General features: G+C 38.6%; 1 protein-coding gene and 1 long non-coding RNA gene across 27 annotated transcripts in view; one reads left to right on the top strand and one right to left on the bottom strand.

Annotated features, from left to right (window-relative positions):
* Mef2c (myocyte enhancer factor 2C) overlaps positions 1-17,025 on the top strand; it is a 169,388-nt gene that overhangs the window by 86,156 nt on the left and 66,207 nt on the right. For all 26 annotated transcript variants that reach the window (XM_075976373.1, XM_075976400.1, XM_075976383.1 and 23 more), the window contains one exon: positions 3,097-3,300. In XM_075976373.1, the coding sequence (XP_075832488.1) occupies positions 3,097-3,300 (204 nt within the window). The remainder of the gene's footprint in view (positions 1-3,096; positions 3,301-17,025) is intronic.
* Positions 11,580-17,025, bottom strand: part of LOC142852051 (uncharacterized) — a 114,004-nt gene continuing 108,558 nt past the window's right edge. The window contains exon 3 of the long non-coding RNA XR_012910907.1: positions 11,580-11,846. This is a non-coding gene — a long non-coding RNA (uncharacterized LOC142852051). The remainder of the gene's footprint in view (positions 11,847-17,025) is intronic.

Below are 17,025 nucleotides of genomic sequence, written 5' to 3'. Positions count from 1 at the left end.
ATATTACTCCTTTATTTCAGATTCCAATTTCAAATTCTCATTTCCCCTTAATAAAGTTGACTTAAAATATATGATATCTGCCAGGCAGTGGTGGCACATGCCTTTAATCCCAGCACTCGGGAGGAAGAGGCAGGCGGATCTCTGTGAGTTCGAGGCCAGCCTGGTCTACAAGAGCTAGTTCCAGGACAGGAACCAAAAGCTACGGAGAAACCCTGTCTTGAATATCCAAAAAAAAAAAATCTATATCTATACGTATGCTAGGACTTAAAACTTAGGGCTACTATAAAATCTAGTGTTGAAATATCTTCATAAATCATGATCATTGAATGTGGGGCTATTGAAAGATTCAATGGGAAAATAAAATTGCCAAAGCTTACAGTGTAGTTCTTCTTGTCATGCAAATGTATTTATTAAATCTCCTTAATTCTGAAAACTAGATGTTGAATGACCGTGCCCACTTAGATAATATTGCCTTTATTCTTTCCGATGCACCCTGAATGATGGAAACACATGGAAAGAGCATCTTTTCTTAACTGCTGTAAAATCAGCATTCTGTATCACCTAAGGTCAAAATATGCTATTGAAATAGAAATATGGACTTGTCCCCATTACAAACTATTGTCAGGTTATGAAAAATGTAATCATTACAATGCATTATTATATTTAAGTATAAAAGCTCTGAATTGCAATCTTTGTCATTGAGTGGCATATTTTAAATGAAGAGTAATATCTCAGATCTCTTTGGAAAGCTTAATGCTTAAAAACAATTTTATCTAGCTATGAACAATGGGGAAAGGCATTATAAAATACATTTTGAGTATGCATGAAGAATATGAACATAATACAGAATTAAATTTAGAGCAACTAAGAGTAGATTTTGAAGATGTTTTCTTAACTACTTTAATACAGTCATCATTTCAAATTGCACTTTCAATGAAAAGAAGCTGCATGCACTAACTTTTTTTGACAGGTATTATTAAATTAGTATGCATTATCCAGCACCTATTTTGCTACACAAAAGTTGAGAAGCATCTGAGAGTAAACACAAATAGTGGTTTTAATGATATTTCTGTCCTGAATATACTATGGTGATGATTTTTATAATATGCCAAATTCTGAGATTTGAGTACAACAGAAACCATACCATGTTGAGACATTCTACCTACACTGAGTGATCATTAAAAGCGGTTCCATATATGTGAAACTGTTTTATATCATGCTTCTGTATTTAATACATTTTAGCCTATTTCATTGAATAAAACACAAATATGGAGTTAAATCCATGCCTAAAATTGCATCTCAAATAAATGTTAAAATACATTTTAATAGATCACTATAATTAATGATTATACTTACTTATCAATTTCAGTAGAAAGGTCTCCTGCCCATCCTAATGTCAGTCATAACTCATCCAAATGAACCAGAATAAAATTTCCTTAAGTAATATAATAATCATGCTGAGCAGTGGTGACACACGCTTTCAATGCCAGCACACAGGAGGCAGAGAAGACAGATTTCTGTGAGTTCGAGGTTAGCCTGGTCTACAAGAGCTCATTCCAGGACAGGCACCAAAACTACAAAGAAATCTTGTCTTGAAGAAAAAAACCATAATATAACAATCAGATATGAAAATAGAATGCTAGGTTATTCTATAAGATGCACATTAGAAAAATGATAAAACAAAGAAATAGATGGTAAGGCATTGATAGTTACTGTGGAGCAAACTTGCCCAAGTTAAAATGTAGATAGCATCAAAGTAGGGATTGGAACCTAGATTTGAGAGTTGCGAACAAATGGAAATCAAAAGTGAGCTGACTTGTGCAAGACCCATTGCATTAAGAAAAGCCAAATAAACTGTCAGAGACTCCCAAAGTATGAAAAACCTAGTTCCAAAAAATAATATCTGCTTGTCAAATAAGTAAATAAGAAAACGAGCACGTGGCACTGTCGGCCATAGAACTGGAAGCAACTTGTTGCTTAAAGTTTCCTCGGTCTTTGATACTCTACCCTGCCTGCTTTCACCTCAAACTGTACAGCTTTTCTTGGAAGTCTTTTCTGGGAATGATATGGTATATACTTGCTTGGAAACACTGGGCCATATATGGGTTTATGATATACGATATTTATGCCTTTGGGTGGGTTAGTAGGCAGGACAAGCTGAAGTTTAAAGAACACTGAAACGTCAGAGTGAAGTACATGCTTTCAGATCCAATGGGATTGGCAAGTAAAATAACATAGACAACTGGAAACAGGAGCTGTTGGAAACAGTTCCTGAGGGAAAGGAGTGTCGGGTGAGGTTCTGCAGAATGGGATGAATTGAGGAGGCAGTGATTTTAAACGGGGACACATCAGCAGGGCAGGAAGCCACTAGGTGACGTGATAAGAACGTGAGTGACAGAGCCGTCTGGGAAAAAGGCGAGCGTTAACTTGACAAATATTTGTAGGGAAGGAATTATGGACTTGTTCATAGATTAGACTAGAAGAAGACAAGGTCAAAGGCAAAGTTACCGACTTGAGAGAAAAAAATAGGAAGCAGAAGAAGGAATTGACGCTGATATTCTGTGTATTTCCCAGGCCCGGCTGAGGTGCTGGAGAGTGAGGCTTCTGCCTAGAAGTCACACCCACAAGCCTCCAAGTGTTCTCAATTAAGTGGCACAAGACTAAACAATTTTATGTGCGTGTTGTTTTCACATAAATCTAAAATTTCAAGTTTATAATGTCACGCACAGTTTTCAAATGATTAAAAAACAAATCAACTTCTAGATTTATAATTGGGAAAATTGTTAGCCATGCTGACATTACAATCTTAAGATACTCAAAGAAACACAATTGTTTCTCCCATCATCTTCATTTCAACGCCCTGAGTTAAATCTTGTATCTACAGTTTACCATTCTCCCACTAGCTAGAAATCACAGCTTTTTGAATTCTAGGCAGAAATTACTTTTAGATTATTTGCTTTGTCTTGGAACGTAGTTAGCACCCAAGGATCTGGCAATTCCACACCATTGTTTTAAAAAAGAAAAAAAAAGTGGTGTGAAAACATACAACACACACGCATAAGTGTTTTGCTTTTAAAAAATACTTTCTTCTTCCAGGTGACATTTACAAAGAGGAAATTTGGATTGATGAAGAAGGCTTACGAGCTGAGCGTGCTGTGTGACTGTGAGATCGCGCTGATCATCTTCAACAGCACCAACAAGCTGTTCCAGTACGCCAGCACCGACATGGACAAGGTGCTGCTCAAATACACAGAGTACAATGAGCCGCACGAGAGCCGGACGAACTCAGACATCGTGGAGGTGAGCATGCAAGCCGTGAGCCTGCGATTCTGCAGAGCCTCGTGGTGTGAAATCAAGTTCCAGGGTCACATGAGTGGGCTGCTCGTTTCATGAGCGGGCAGTATCCTCCACCCACCGGTGTGTCTGAACACCAGAGTTGGGAACTGTGATCAGATGATATGTCATCCAAATGGTAAACTCTTGCATACTAACAATTTACTTTAAGTATGTAATAGTTTCCCTACAGAATCAAAGTATTTTTTTCAAGTGAATGCGTTCCAACCGTATAATCTTTCCACGCGTCACTTCTTTCTAACTCACTCTTTTAAAGGCTATCTCACTGAGAAAGTGAAAAACAACTATTAGAAAAAGGTTGTTTTTCCTTGGGTCTGGTGGCCCTGGGGAGACAGAGGCAGGTGGATCTCTGTGAGTTAGAAGCCAGCCTGGTCTACAAAGCGAGTTCCAGGACTACCAGGATTTTTACACAGAAAAATCCTGTCTCTAATCCCCCTAAAAAGATTTCCCTCAAAGTGATATCATTATAGCACTGAAAACTGTAAATATTTCTTTGCTTTTATTTGAAGTTTTCAAAAGAATTGAAAATATTGGTTTTATTTTCACTTGGTAAATTGACCCGATAATAACAAACGCAATTTCAGCGGAAAAAGTTCAGTGAAACCAATGTTTGGTATGTGAAGATACTCTCTCCTTGTCGCTTTTCATTGACTAGTGATTTGAGCCATACACTTTCCTGAATCCTCAGATTTAAGATTGGTACTGAAAATTTCCTCCCTTTAGAAGAGTTCTTTTTATACCTACATATAAACTGAAAAATGAAAACCAAACATAAAAGAACTGGTTAGTTGTGAAGCTCCAAGGGCTTCTATGTATGTGAACTTCACACACAAAAGGCTGCCTCATACTACAACTCTAACATGATCTATTCCAAGATAGCAAACTGAGTTAAAATATGACAATGGACTTGATGTCCTTGGACTAGACAGCTCTTCATATAATGTGGAGCAATAGAACTTTACTGGATAGACGAGAAAAATATGTTGACTTTTAAATTCTGCTTTTGTGAGTTTATAATCTAGAAGATTCATATACTGAGTTTTGCGGAGGAGTGTGCTGCATGACTTGGGTGACTTGCAGTTTGGCACCCCATATGATATTTTCATAGTGCTGTTCGGAGGGACATCTGAGAGTTAGATTTCTATAAAGACTGTGATATGAACACTGGGCCAAGAGTCTGAGATTTGCAGGATCACGTTATGTGGCAAGTTGGCTCTTTCTCCTGCTGAAGGTTTCTCATCTCAAAAAAAAAAAAAAAAAAACAAAAACGAAGGGGGCTGAGGATTTCAATTCAATGGTAGAGCATCTCCTGAATATGGGAAACTCTGGGTCTTATTTCCAGTGCTCCAGAAATAGTTTGAAAATCCTTTGCAACAATATAATTTCTGAAAGAACCATTCAAGACCGTAGTAAAGCTCTCATTTCATGGCCTTGTATGAGATATAAGCAGAATAAAGCTCTGAATTGCTCTAAGCTTCTAACTCTTCAGCAAAATCAAAAGTCCGAGGCTCAGTATTTTGGGTGAATACAACATATAAATCTAACACATTATAAGCGTATCCTGATGGGTTATCTCAGTAACATTCATTCTTCATGATTTGACCTTCCTGGATTTTAGAAATGTTAGGTGAGGGAGAGGATTTTAAGGCAGAGTCTCTAACTGATAAAGTTTTATATCACTATTACATATACCACTTTTCACAACATAGAGCCTGGAAATCAGAACAGTTGAGAGAAGAGATTCAAGTGGAAAGTGTATATAACATGTCCCCTCAAATAATTAGGTATGCCAGATTTCAAACTTTTGTAGCAGCCATCACTTAAGAGTGCAGTCGGAAGAAGTTTACAACAGGTCTTGCAGACTAAGACTCTGCCGTCAGAAGTCACGCTTAGAACAGGTCTAACACAAAGTTTACAGTGAAGATAGCTTACTACTCCTGGGTGAAATTTTGAATCCTATTTATTTTAATTTAATGGAATACATTTAACTGGGTAAGTCTAATGAGGAGCATAATATGTTCCATGAACGGTCATTAGTTTTGCATTTCCCATTTGGACCATTGCCTCTCGCCCTTAACCCTCTACAAACAGTTACTCCCAAGCAGGAAAGGTTGGGGAGAGAGATAGAATAGAACAGTGTCTAACATGGGGACCGAAGTGCTGATTCCTGGGCCACGCTCGAGCAGGGTTAGAGGGTCACAGGAAAGTGTGCAGTGTGTGGGTGTTGAAAAGAGATTTCTCCTTTTAGCAAAAAGCTCTGTGTAATTACCATGTCTTTGCTTGATAATTAGCACCACTGTTACAATGGCACAGAGACACACAAAGGCTTAGCAGATAGACTGAGATAGTTTTTTCCCCATTGTATCATAATGCAGCTTGAATATCTGTTTAGATAAACTATATAAATATGCCAGATTTAGTAAATGTGTTAAAAATTGTAATCCATTGTTTAAAAAGGAAACAAAAACAGCTATTGTATTTAAAATACTTCCTTTGAAGAAAGTCCATTTTATTTGGCTCTGTAATACAAAAACTAAATATTTGCCCAAGTGCTGGCTTAAGAGGCTCTAAAGTTCAGGTAGTGTGAAGAACAACTGCCCATCATCACTGGTCCCCTGATAGAAGAGACTCTGGAAGTTTCTCTTGGGCTGCATTCCTGAAGAAGTATTTGTTAAATACCTGAGAATGACCTGAGGAATACAGATCCTACAGGATTAGTGCCCAGCAAGGTGATGTCTGCATTCTGAACAGAATCAAGTAGGCGTTCTTGTTAAAGATGGAAAACCTATATGCAGAAACTGGCTTGGGAACAATTAGAAGGCAAAGGAGCAATGTCCCAGAAATATCACATAAACTGCTGAAAGGAAAGTGTGTACTCGCAGTTCAACAGCACTACATGACAGCACATGCATCCTGCAGGAATATTGCAAGTGGTAATTGGACTAATGGGAACTGCCATACCCATTTCAGGACTACTAAGCATAACATGAAGCCCAAATGTGAGTGTAGTTAGCCCCTGTAGTTAGCCAATAAAGGACCTCCTGTCATTCTGCTATTCTGTGGAAGAGTGATCCAGTCTGGGTCAAATGCCCAACTGTTATATGTAAAGAGGAGAAAAATGCAAGGTCCTTCACTGCTCCCTTGGAAATACAGAAATGAATACAACACCTATTAGATAAGAAACTCTAGTATCTAGGAGAAGATATTGGCTTTTATTTTTAGTTGCAAGACTGATCAATGAGTCTCCCCTTCTCTCTCTCTCTCTCTCTCTCTCTCTCTCTCTCTCTCTCTCTCTCTCTCTCTCTCTCTCTGTGTGTGTGTGTGTGTGTGTGTGTGTGTGTGTGTGAGAGAGAGAGAGAGACAGACAGACAGACAGACAGACAGACAGACGGAGACAGACAGACAGAGATGGAAGTAGGGAGGAGAACTTAGCTAAAGGTTTATTTTCTGTCACCTGAGTCCTGCTTGGCTTTAAAGACATTGTTGCATTAAAGTCTTTCTTTGCCCACTAAGTGCAGTAATGGCTAAGGCCTAAATTAGGACTTGCAAGGCCTTAAAATAGCTTTTAACCTTTGCTGCCTCTCAGTACTGCTGGAAGGTTATACCCAGTCTTTAACTGCTCTTGCAGAGTTGGCTAGATATTGCTGAGTTCAATTTCTGTTGAAGAACAATTGCAGGAAAAGGTAGAACTGAACCTCTTTACAGATCAGTATTACAGAATTGGAAGTTGGGTGCAAGATATGAAAACTACCTGTTTACTTGACCCTCTACTATAGACAAACCAATATAATTCATAATTACAGAATATAGATCTATTAGCTTCCATGTACCCTAACTTATATTACACACGAGCACTTAGCAGAAAGCACACTCACGGACTTGTTCGGTAGTTTCTGGATTACCATTTCTTCAATCATTCACCCAGCAAAGATTTGCCAAATTCCTGCTGTGTACCACATGCCAGGGAATGCCTGAAGTGCAAATATAACCAAAGCAACTTGAGAACTCGTTCTTAAAGTGGCTCACAAAGCCATGTGGCCCTGCCATTGCCCTTCTGCCTTTGCTTGTCGCCCAGCTGACCTTGTCCTGACACGTTGCATCCTGTGCTTCAGACACACAACACATATTCCCCCCACACAACCTCTCTATACTCTTATTTGCTTCTTCATCATGGTTTTGTACTAGGTCTTTGACTTTTACTTATCCTTACATTAAGTAAAGTCCCAAATTGTGAGCCATTAGAGGTTACCCTGTATTAAGTGCTTTCCTCATAGCCTAGTCATCTTGTGCTCTGTCTTCCACCTCCACCTCAGAGAGCTATTGGGATGATTACCTACTTAATGCTTACACACTAGATTTGAAACTTGTCGAGGGACAGGGACTGAGCATCAGCACCAGCGTTCATAAGGTTTGAAGAGCAGTAGGCGCTCAGAATGCATTTAATGGAATAAGCAGACAGGAAATAAACACACATTACCCAGTCATTGCCAGAGAATAATATTACTCACTTAAATTTTAAAAACAATATTTTCATATCCCAGTGAAATGGCTTAAGACAGAGAGAATTAGTCACAATTAGTCACAAATGCAGGGAACAACTGACCATAGAGTACCAAGCCCCAACTGATAACATCTACAACAAAACCAACCCCTTAGGGGACATCACAGAAGACGAAGATGGTTAGAGTCAGAAGACCAAGACATCTCCTATGAGCTTCTGTCCTCTATATGTGACAGGGAAGCTGACCCCATGAAATCGCAATACTACAGTTGCTTAAACAAGACCTGAAGAGTGTCAGTGATTGACATGTCAAAAGAAATGAGGGAAATGGCACAAAGCCCAGCCCGTAGGTGAAGAGCAATCCACAATTAATGACTTTTGAAAGAGGGAGAATCGGTCCTCCTGAAGAATTAGCCCTCAAGTGTGTTATTCAATATGAAATGGTCAGCTCTAAAAATGTATACATACAAGTCACAAGAGATGAGATCAGTAGGCTGTATTTCTGTGTTTATTCATATATGTGTGTATGTGTATGTGACAATAATTGAAGGAAGAGATGCCATAAATTTTATAAGGGGAGTGACATAGGATGAGTTGGGGGGAGGAAAAGAATAATATAAATACAATACTCAAATATTTCTAAGTCTTTTTTAAAAAACCACTATCTAGTTCCATCACCCCACTCTGTCAACCACTAGCCACATGGGGCTCTTCACTAAGTGAAACAAAGCTCACTGAATTTTATGATTCATTTCCTCAACAGCAGTAGCCACATCTCTGTGCTCTGTGGCCATCTGTGGGCCAGTGGCTACTGCATTGACAGGGAAGATCCTGACCCATTGGTTATCACAAAAGGTCAGTGAGACCACACTGGTCTGTAGTGAAATATAAAGACGGACTCTTTTAACTTGCTGTACCCTCAAACTAACACCAGGATGGATTCTTCAGTTTCTCATAATCTTATCCTTTAACATGAAGCGTGAGGGGTGAATTTCAGGAGTGCAAGTGATGTCGAGTCTCAGCGTTATAGCTTTAGAATGCAGAGTGCAAGCATTCTCCTACAAGACACCGGTCTGGAGCTCAGTACTTGGTAAAACTAGACACACATCTTACCTCAGGCCAGTAACCACAGTCAATCAGTAACCTCACTGATTAGTTTGATTAGGAAATACCCAAGAGTGGTCCAGACTGTAGGGGAGCCCCAACTATGTGGTTAGGGTTGTGGTGCGGGGTTATTCTTTAGCTTTAGTTTGAAGATGCTTAAAGGGGAGGTGGGAGATATTTTATGTTACCATTTTAAATTTGCTTCAAGCAACATTAGACTACTGCTTAACTTTGTACTTAGTAATTTCCATCGAATAAGTCCTCTTTATGAATAAATGCAAAGAACTATTCTTTATTTACACTACAAATATTTCCTAGATTTATGACAAAACATATTTGAAATAGTTCACGTAGCTAATGACTCAAGAAATCTCTGCTTTAGTGTGGAAAATCAAGTGTAGACTTGTTTTCAATAGATTACTTGAATTAACAAAATATTAGCATATCCCATAAATATTTAAACATTTTATGTTGAACTTCCCAAGGACACAGAGATAAACTGAATTTTTTAAAAATTTTTATTGTATTTTAACTTGTGTGTGTGTATCTTTAAAGACTTTACTAAGACCTGAAAATTATATCTGTGTTTGTCCTACCTAATAAGAGAGACTACAATTTCAGATGGACTCTCATTTCTCATAAGTATACTACAATGGTTTCTGTTTGTTTGTTTGGCTGGTTGGTTGGTTGGCTTGTTAGTTGGTTAGTTAGTCATTTGGTTGGTTGGTTGGTTGGTTGGTTGGTAGGTTGGTTGGTTTTTCAAGACAGGGTTTCTCTATGTATCCCTGGCTCTCCTAGAACTCACTCTGTAGACCAGGCTGGCTTTAAACTGACAGAGATCCTCCTGTCTCTTCCTCCTGAGTGCTGGGATTAAATGTGTGCACCGCCATCCCATGGCTGACTACAATGATTTTTTTCTGAAAAGCCACTCCTTTTCGAAAATATTGCTTTTCTTTGATTTGCATATGTTTTATGAACATAAAAATCTGCTTTGCATCTCATGAAATGGGAGGCGGTGGCGGGGAGGAGGCAGAAATCCTTAATAAATAAATAAATTTAAAAAAAAGAAAATAATTTTTGAACAGAAGTGTGCATGTTAGATTGTTTCACTTCTGTGCATGAAGCAGCAAGACTGAGTTTTTTCTGCTCTCTTACTTCACAGCTCTGGTGGCTTTACAGCCTCAGTACTGGCAGCCATCAGAGAATCAAGAATAGTCAGTGCAGAAAGCATGGTGCGTTTGAAAGCACAGCCTTTGCCAAGACGAACTTCATCAGTATTAGTCAGTACTATTTTGTCATTGGGACTCTTTCAACTGAACTTCCTTGAACTGTGGCAAAGCAAAACCCTCATATCTTTTTTTTCTCTTAATATCTATAATCAAGGTGGGTGGACACTTAGCCTAGATCAGGATCACCCATTTTTGGTGACCTCTTTGAATCAAGGAGAGTGTGCTAGCTGTTGGTAACAGGCAAATAATGCTCATTACTTTATAAGTTATAAAAGTGTCAAATAAAATAACAAAAGGTGGAACAAATTTGTTACCCAATCAAAAGTGAAGTATTTGAAATAATTCTCATTCTGACTAAAATCAAGAAAAAAGACAATGGCTCCTCTCATAACGGAAAAGTTTGTTATTCTAATACATGGATTATGTCACAGGAGAGTTTTGGTGTTTTGTTTTAATTTGCTTTTTAAAATTAAAACTAGATTTCCTCTGACTGAGGGTTATGACAATAGCACACCATAGGAGTTCTGTGGACATCAACTTCTGATGATCATTGAAGTATAATTAAAGTGTATAAAGACTTTCTGTTTGTATTTGATCTGCTCTAATAATAAAAGTGACTTCTTCAAGTGAGCTAGAGAGAATAAAAGTTGTTGTTCCATCAGAGAACCGAATGTGGGCTGGGAAGATGACCCCAGAATGTTTGTTGTGCAAGAACGCATACCTGAGTTCGATTTCTAGCACCCACTTAAATCCCCACCTTGGAGAGGATCCCTAGAGCTTCCTTGCGAACAAACCCAAATCTCAGCGTAAAACCTTGTTCCCAAAACAAGCTGAAACTTGGGAAACAGCAGTCAAAGTTTATTTGTATTCTTCACAAGTACATTTTGCATGTGTACCCTACACACAGACATGTCCTCATTGACAAAACATACATCCACTTAGATGCATACTGATACTTAAAAGATATAGGAGACCTGGGAGAAATACTGTTTCTAGCTCTGGCAAGAAAACCAAAATGGCCTCTAGGCCCAGTTCCACTGATTACTAGAGAAGAATAAATTTCAGGGACTTTATCTGGCTTTAGCAAGAAGGATCAATGGTTCAATTTGCCTCTGGCTCAGTCTTGCATAACTGGCAGTGCCTTTCAAAAATGTTGGTTTCAGTGTTTGGAATGGGTCTGCGTGTGACGCTGGACTGTGTATTTTTAACATGCTTCCCGTTGATGCTGATCTTTGTGAACACTGGCTTCTGAATTTTAACTGTGCATCATTTTTAGTGGTCAGGGTCATACTATACCAAAGAATCTCAGCAGAGTGTCAGTAATATTTCTTTAAACTGATAGTCAACAAAACTAATTCTCCAAGCAAGAGAGTTGGCTTTTCTAGGCAGTGCCATTGTAGACTCCCATTATGCCTCAGCAGAAAAAACACACTTAGGGCAAGAAAGGCATTTAGGCATTGCCCTATGTCCCCTTCCTCACTGAGCAGTCATTTAGTTGTGGCTTCTTAGAGCAGATGAAGAGGTTCCTTGGTCCAAGCCCAAACTAGTTGGGGAAATGTAATGTGACTGGTTGGGGTGTTTTAGGAGGGCAGGTTACATCTCTCCACCTCTCCCACTGCTTTCATGGTCCTCGTGGTTGTAAGAATCCTTAGGACAGTCTGGAAAAGATAATGAAACCCAATCATTAAAAGAACTGTAGTTTTCCCAAAGAATCAATAAAAATCATGTTAAAAAAGAACCGTAATTACATTGGTGGAGCATGCACACACCACAGAGAGATGGGCAGCCTATGCTATCAGAAATACTGTATTTTACCAGTAGCTTCCTATTTGCCACGTTTTTCAGTTACACCTCACTGGCGTTCCCAGCGTGTTTCATGTTACCCTGAAATTCAGCCACTTCAGAGGGACTGAAGAAGGAAAAGAAACTTTCTGTCAATTATCTCTAAAGGTCATAGAGTTAATGACTAACTGGGAGGTTAATTAGATTCTGAAAGCCTCTTCATATCAATTAAATCTCTTATCTTTATGTTTTAGTAAATAGACTTGGTGACTACTTGGGGCTACTGCTCTAAGGGAGGAAGCATTATAAACAGTAACTATAAATGAGTGTTTGTTTATTCTCATAAAAAAATTACTACCAAAGACTGGCTATATGAGTTAATAATGGTAACTCCTCAGTTTCTGAATTATGTGCCGTATTTGTCAAAACAATGTGCAAATCTCCCCTTATTTGGAAACAAATGTCATGCCTATAATAGCAAGAAGACCATTTCATGGAGAGGAAAACTGAGGTTATAGTGACCCTAGGAATAGCTACTAACTGAAAACCAATCCATGTTATTCTTTTAGTTTCTGAAACACAATGTTTCTCAACTTGTTGTATGTGGTTTTTGTTTGTTTTTTGTTTTGTGTGTGTATGTGTGTGTGTGTTCGTGTGGGTGTGTGTTGATGATGATGATGAAAGAGTCCAATTCCAGAATCTTGTTCTTTCTGGTAAAGTACCCTCCTATTGGAGGCAGATGGGCCTGGAGAGATGTGGCAAAGAACACTGCCTGCTCTTCCAAAGGTCCTGAGTTCAGTTCCCAGAAACAACATGGTGGTTCACCATTATCTGTAATGAGATCTGGCGCCCTCTTGAGGAAGAGACCTGGTCAGTTGTCTTCATCAACTCAAAGGTGATGAAAGGCAATATGGACAAGTTCAACTGAGTTGCCATAAACAAGCTGCCCGTGCATGCTTCTGCATTACCAAGGCAAAATTTTCATTCATTTTCACTCTCCAATTGAGTTACATCCTTTGTTCTAATGTATACACTTTTAAATAAACTCTGCATTTAGCATCTATGATATGATGATAAATGGAGTCATTTCTGTCATTAATGTGAATTGTCCTAGATAGAACCAGATTTTAGATAAGCTGAAATAGGTCAGCAATGAATATTAAATGAAGCCACTAAACTTATATACTTATATACATTGACATTAAATAAAAGCTCAGATCTTCTATCTCATTGTCTGGATGTATTTCCAAGTACTCACGAATCAAATGTAATTAGTGACCTCATACATAGCCGTGCATCATCAAGACTTCCTATGGGAAGTGTACTCGTGGGCTAGCACTTGTCCATTGAGATAGCTGGGATTATGGTGACAGGACACAAAGACACCAGTGGCTGCTTCTCCTTAATTATAGTTGCTCTGAGTTCATGTCATATAAAAAAAAAAAAACAGAAGCTGGATGGTCACTTTTTTATTCTGGAGCATTTTTAAAAATTTCATCTTTTGATTTTAATTTTCAGAAGTAGAAATTCTAAAGCCCGACAAATTGGGAATAAAGATAAAGTTTAAAACTAATTTCAAGGGGATGTAGTTCAGTGTTAGACTATATGTCTACCATGGATGAGGTGACGAGGTAGTGGGTTTGATCCCCAGCACCCAAAAACACTGTTAGAGAAAGCTAACACACTCATTGTCTGACTGGAGACAAATAATGTAACCTCTAGGCTGCAGGCACCTCCCTTGAGTTAGTATTCTTCCCACTGTGTTCTCCCTGTGCTGTCATTTGGATTGTGGGTTGTAAAAAATGTCAGAGCACATTGTAAACTGTTCAGTTATAAAACTTGGTTGTTCTTTGAGAGTCAAGGAGAAAGTTTAGGGAATAAAAAAAAAATAATAAACAACGAGTTCTTAGCTTGAAGAAACATAATATTTTATGCTAATAATACATCTAGCATAAAGAGCTATTTCATTAAAAAATCAGACATTTAAACAGAACTCAACGTATTGTTTATTTTTTGCAAATATTTAAAAATAAATATGCAAGACATGGTGCAATAAAATGATTGTGGGAAATAAAGTGATTGTGACATGTTCGCTGTCCCACCCAGAACTGATAGCCTAGTTGAACAAAACACACACAAGTGCTTGCTGTTTCACTCAGCAGGTAATAGTGAAGCTGAAGTCTACTTGCCAAGCATTTGGCTGGCTACTGGAGATGCAATTGTGACTACGGTGAAGCCCAGTGACCTGAACTTAGGGAAGCATTACTACAAACAGGGTAGGCTAGCTGAGGGCGAAGAAATTACGACTGTGAGCACCTGAAAGTGTGTTAGAGTGGATATTATTAAAAGTTTATGCTTTTAAAAAGTGAATGATAGAGGTTTTTGTTTTTCAATTGTGTGTTTCTGGAGTGGTGATGTGTGTGTGTGATGAATTCCCTGGAACTGGAGTTACAGGATGTTCTGAGCCACCAGATGTGGCTGCTGGAAACCAAACATGAGTCCCTGCAAAGCAGCAGCTTAGCTGCTGGTTGAGCTATCTTTCCAGCCCCTCGTGGTAGATTTTAGATGAAAGGTTGACCTTGAGGGATAAGTAGAATGATAAGTTGATGTGCTAAACAAGGCTGTAAGTCATTTATTCCCATTTAAAGTAAAAGTGCGACTAATAATTTACAGACAGTAGATACATGTTTAACTATTAAGTGAATGCATAAATGCTACGACATAGAGGCATAAAATGTATTTGTACACCATGTTTATCCATGGTATGGATATGTAAGGGTCTGATTTCCCATTTTGGTTAGCAATTTCAATATGGAATTTCTCTGTAAACAGGTGGTTACCATTTTAGAAAAGTATCATAGAGTACATTAGCAAACTGCAGTGTGTATCTGTCTTAAGTCGAATTAAGAAGTTCAGCTTTATATTGTATCCCACACCCTTGTTTTAACTTGACAGAGGAGTCCCCACCCCTAATTTTAAAATAGGATGCTTTGGCCGAGGGGCTGGAAAACTGTTGCAGATTTGTGTAGCATTCCTATACCTTAATCGCTCCTCAACTTTTTCTCTTAGTTTAATCATTGGAGAATGTTCTTTGTTTCTATAGTCACTGCTCCACATAGTAACAGCTTGTTGTATTATGGTCTGTTAGCCAGAGGGTAGGTTTATTTTTAAAACCCTGAACTCTGAATTTCTCTTTATTTTCCCGGATTGAAAGCAGCTGAAATGCCTAGAGTTGCAGGTTGAAGGCTGCTTCACAATATGTGGGGTGAGGCTCCGTTCCCTCCTCCGTGTGTGTGTGTGTGTGTGTGTGTGTCTGTGTGTGTGTGTGTGTGTGTGTGTGTGTTTAAATTTTTTTCCCTAACAAATGTCTTCTAACTGGCAGTTGTCTAAAAATAGAAAACTGCTTAACTAAAAATAGCCTGGCTCTCTGTCGTGCCAAAGAAAATGGAGAGGAATAGGCGTGGAATAGAAGGCTGAGTAATCCAGTTCTATTCATTCAGAGGAACCTTTGGGAACACAGGCCATGCTAAAGTGCCCTCCAGAAACCACAGGCCGGCTCTCTCTTCGGACTCTGAGGTGCCAGTAAACAGTTTAGCCCGGGGATACTTTTTTTCCCCCTTCATAGATTGTAAACATTTTCTAAAAGACAAGGCTTTGTTTCACAGAACCTGACAAGCTGCCAGAAGTAACTTTTTTAAGGTCTTAAAAAATTCATAATTGTAAGTTTTTTAAAAAGAAAAAAAAGATTCTTAAAGGAAAATGTTGTAAAATAATGTACATCATGTAATAATTAACAGGAAACTCTGTTATAATAAAATCCCTACTTACGGCTTGCAATTAAACTCCAAACTTGAAAAGTTTCACGGAAAGCAATTGCTTCTGTGACTCACTGGAGCTGGAGAACAGCTCATGCACTTTGCTTTAGCCCCTGGTGTAGGACACTCTTGGAGGACCATTCCCCCGACAGAGCCTATTTAATCACTTTCTTAGAGTTAGCTTAACCCAAGCAGATTTCTTTTTCTTTTCGTTTTTAAAATGGAATAGAACCACCTAAAAAAATAAATAAATAACATCTTTAGAGGATGGCTTTCTGCCTTAAGTGAACGGCATTCTGAGTAAGCTGTTTTTTAAAACAAATATACAGACTGTTTTTGCTATGGTGGTGCCTACACACACACACACACACACACACACACACACACACCATTTTCTTTTGCTTAAGTAATCTGAATAACCAGGGCAAACATAGCAACAGGGTGTGGAAATGTCAGCACAGGTCAGGGGTGCTGTGGCTCCGAGCATTGTCGTTTTCCGTTCCTGTAATGCTGCTAAGACTCCTGAGACACCGGACGCCAACTGATGGGACGAGGCTTAAGTCACTGCTAGAAGAATCAGGGTCCTTGTATCTGTGTACATCCACTCTTCGGGTCTCCTTCCGTCTCGTAGAGCATTTTGCCGTTTTGCATGTTGGCCCCCTACCGCTCTTTGTAATGGATGCAGACCACAAGTGATTCCTTTATGCAGCATACAGGGTGTAATTGTGTCTGTGTGGTGTATTAGTAATTACCAAGCTGAATTCCCATATTGTATCTTTACTGCAGGCATGGAAAAATAGGACATACAATCCTGCACAGCCGTTTTCAACCTAGATAGTGAGCCACTCAGAGCTGTATCCTAGGGACAAAGCTTTTCCACAGATACTTTAAAACAAAATTGTCATTGTTAGTCATTGTGCTATGCAGGGCAAACTCAGCTTTGGCAGTGATTATCTTTGACATTATACTATTCATTTTTTTCATTATTCGACAAAGTCTTTGCAATATGGAAAATATTCTCTTTTTAATTGTTGGCATAAAAGATTTAATATTACTAGATACTATAATGATATTAGCTGCGTTAACTACACTAGAGTGCCTGAGCTTCTACGCACAGTAGCTTATGTGACATTCATAGACATCATAAAATATAATTGTTAGCTGCATTTTGCCCTTAAACAGTCGTATTTTCATATATAATTTATCAATCTTGACTCAAGCATTGTTAAACCAGAAAGAG

This window comes from Microtus pennsylvanicus, chromosome 6 (assembly GCF_037038515.1).
Source record: "Microtus pennsylvanicus isolate mMicPen1 chromosome 6, mMicPen1.hap1, whole genome shotgun sequence".
In the NCBI taxonomy this organism is placed as follows: Eukaryota; Metazoa; Chordata; class Mammalia; order Rodentia; family Cricetidae; genus Microtus; species Microtus pennsylvanicus.
The sequence above is the reverse complement of the archived record's forward strand: the minus strand, read 5'-3'. Positions and strand labels throughout refer to the sequence as shown.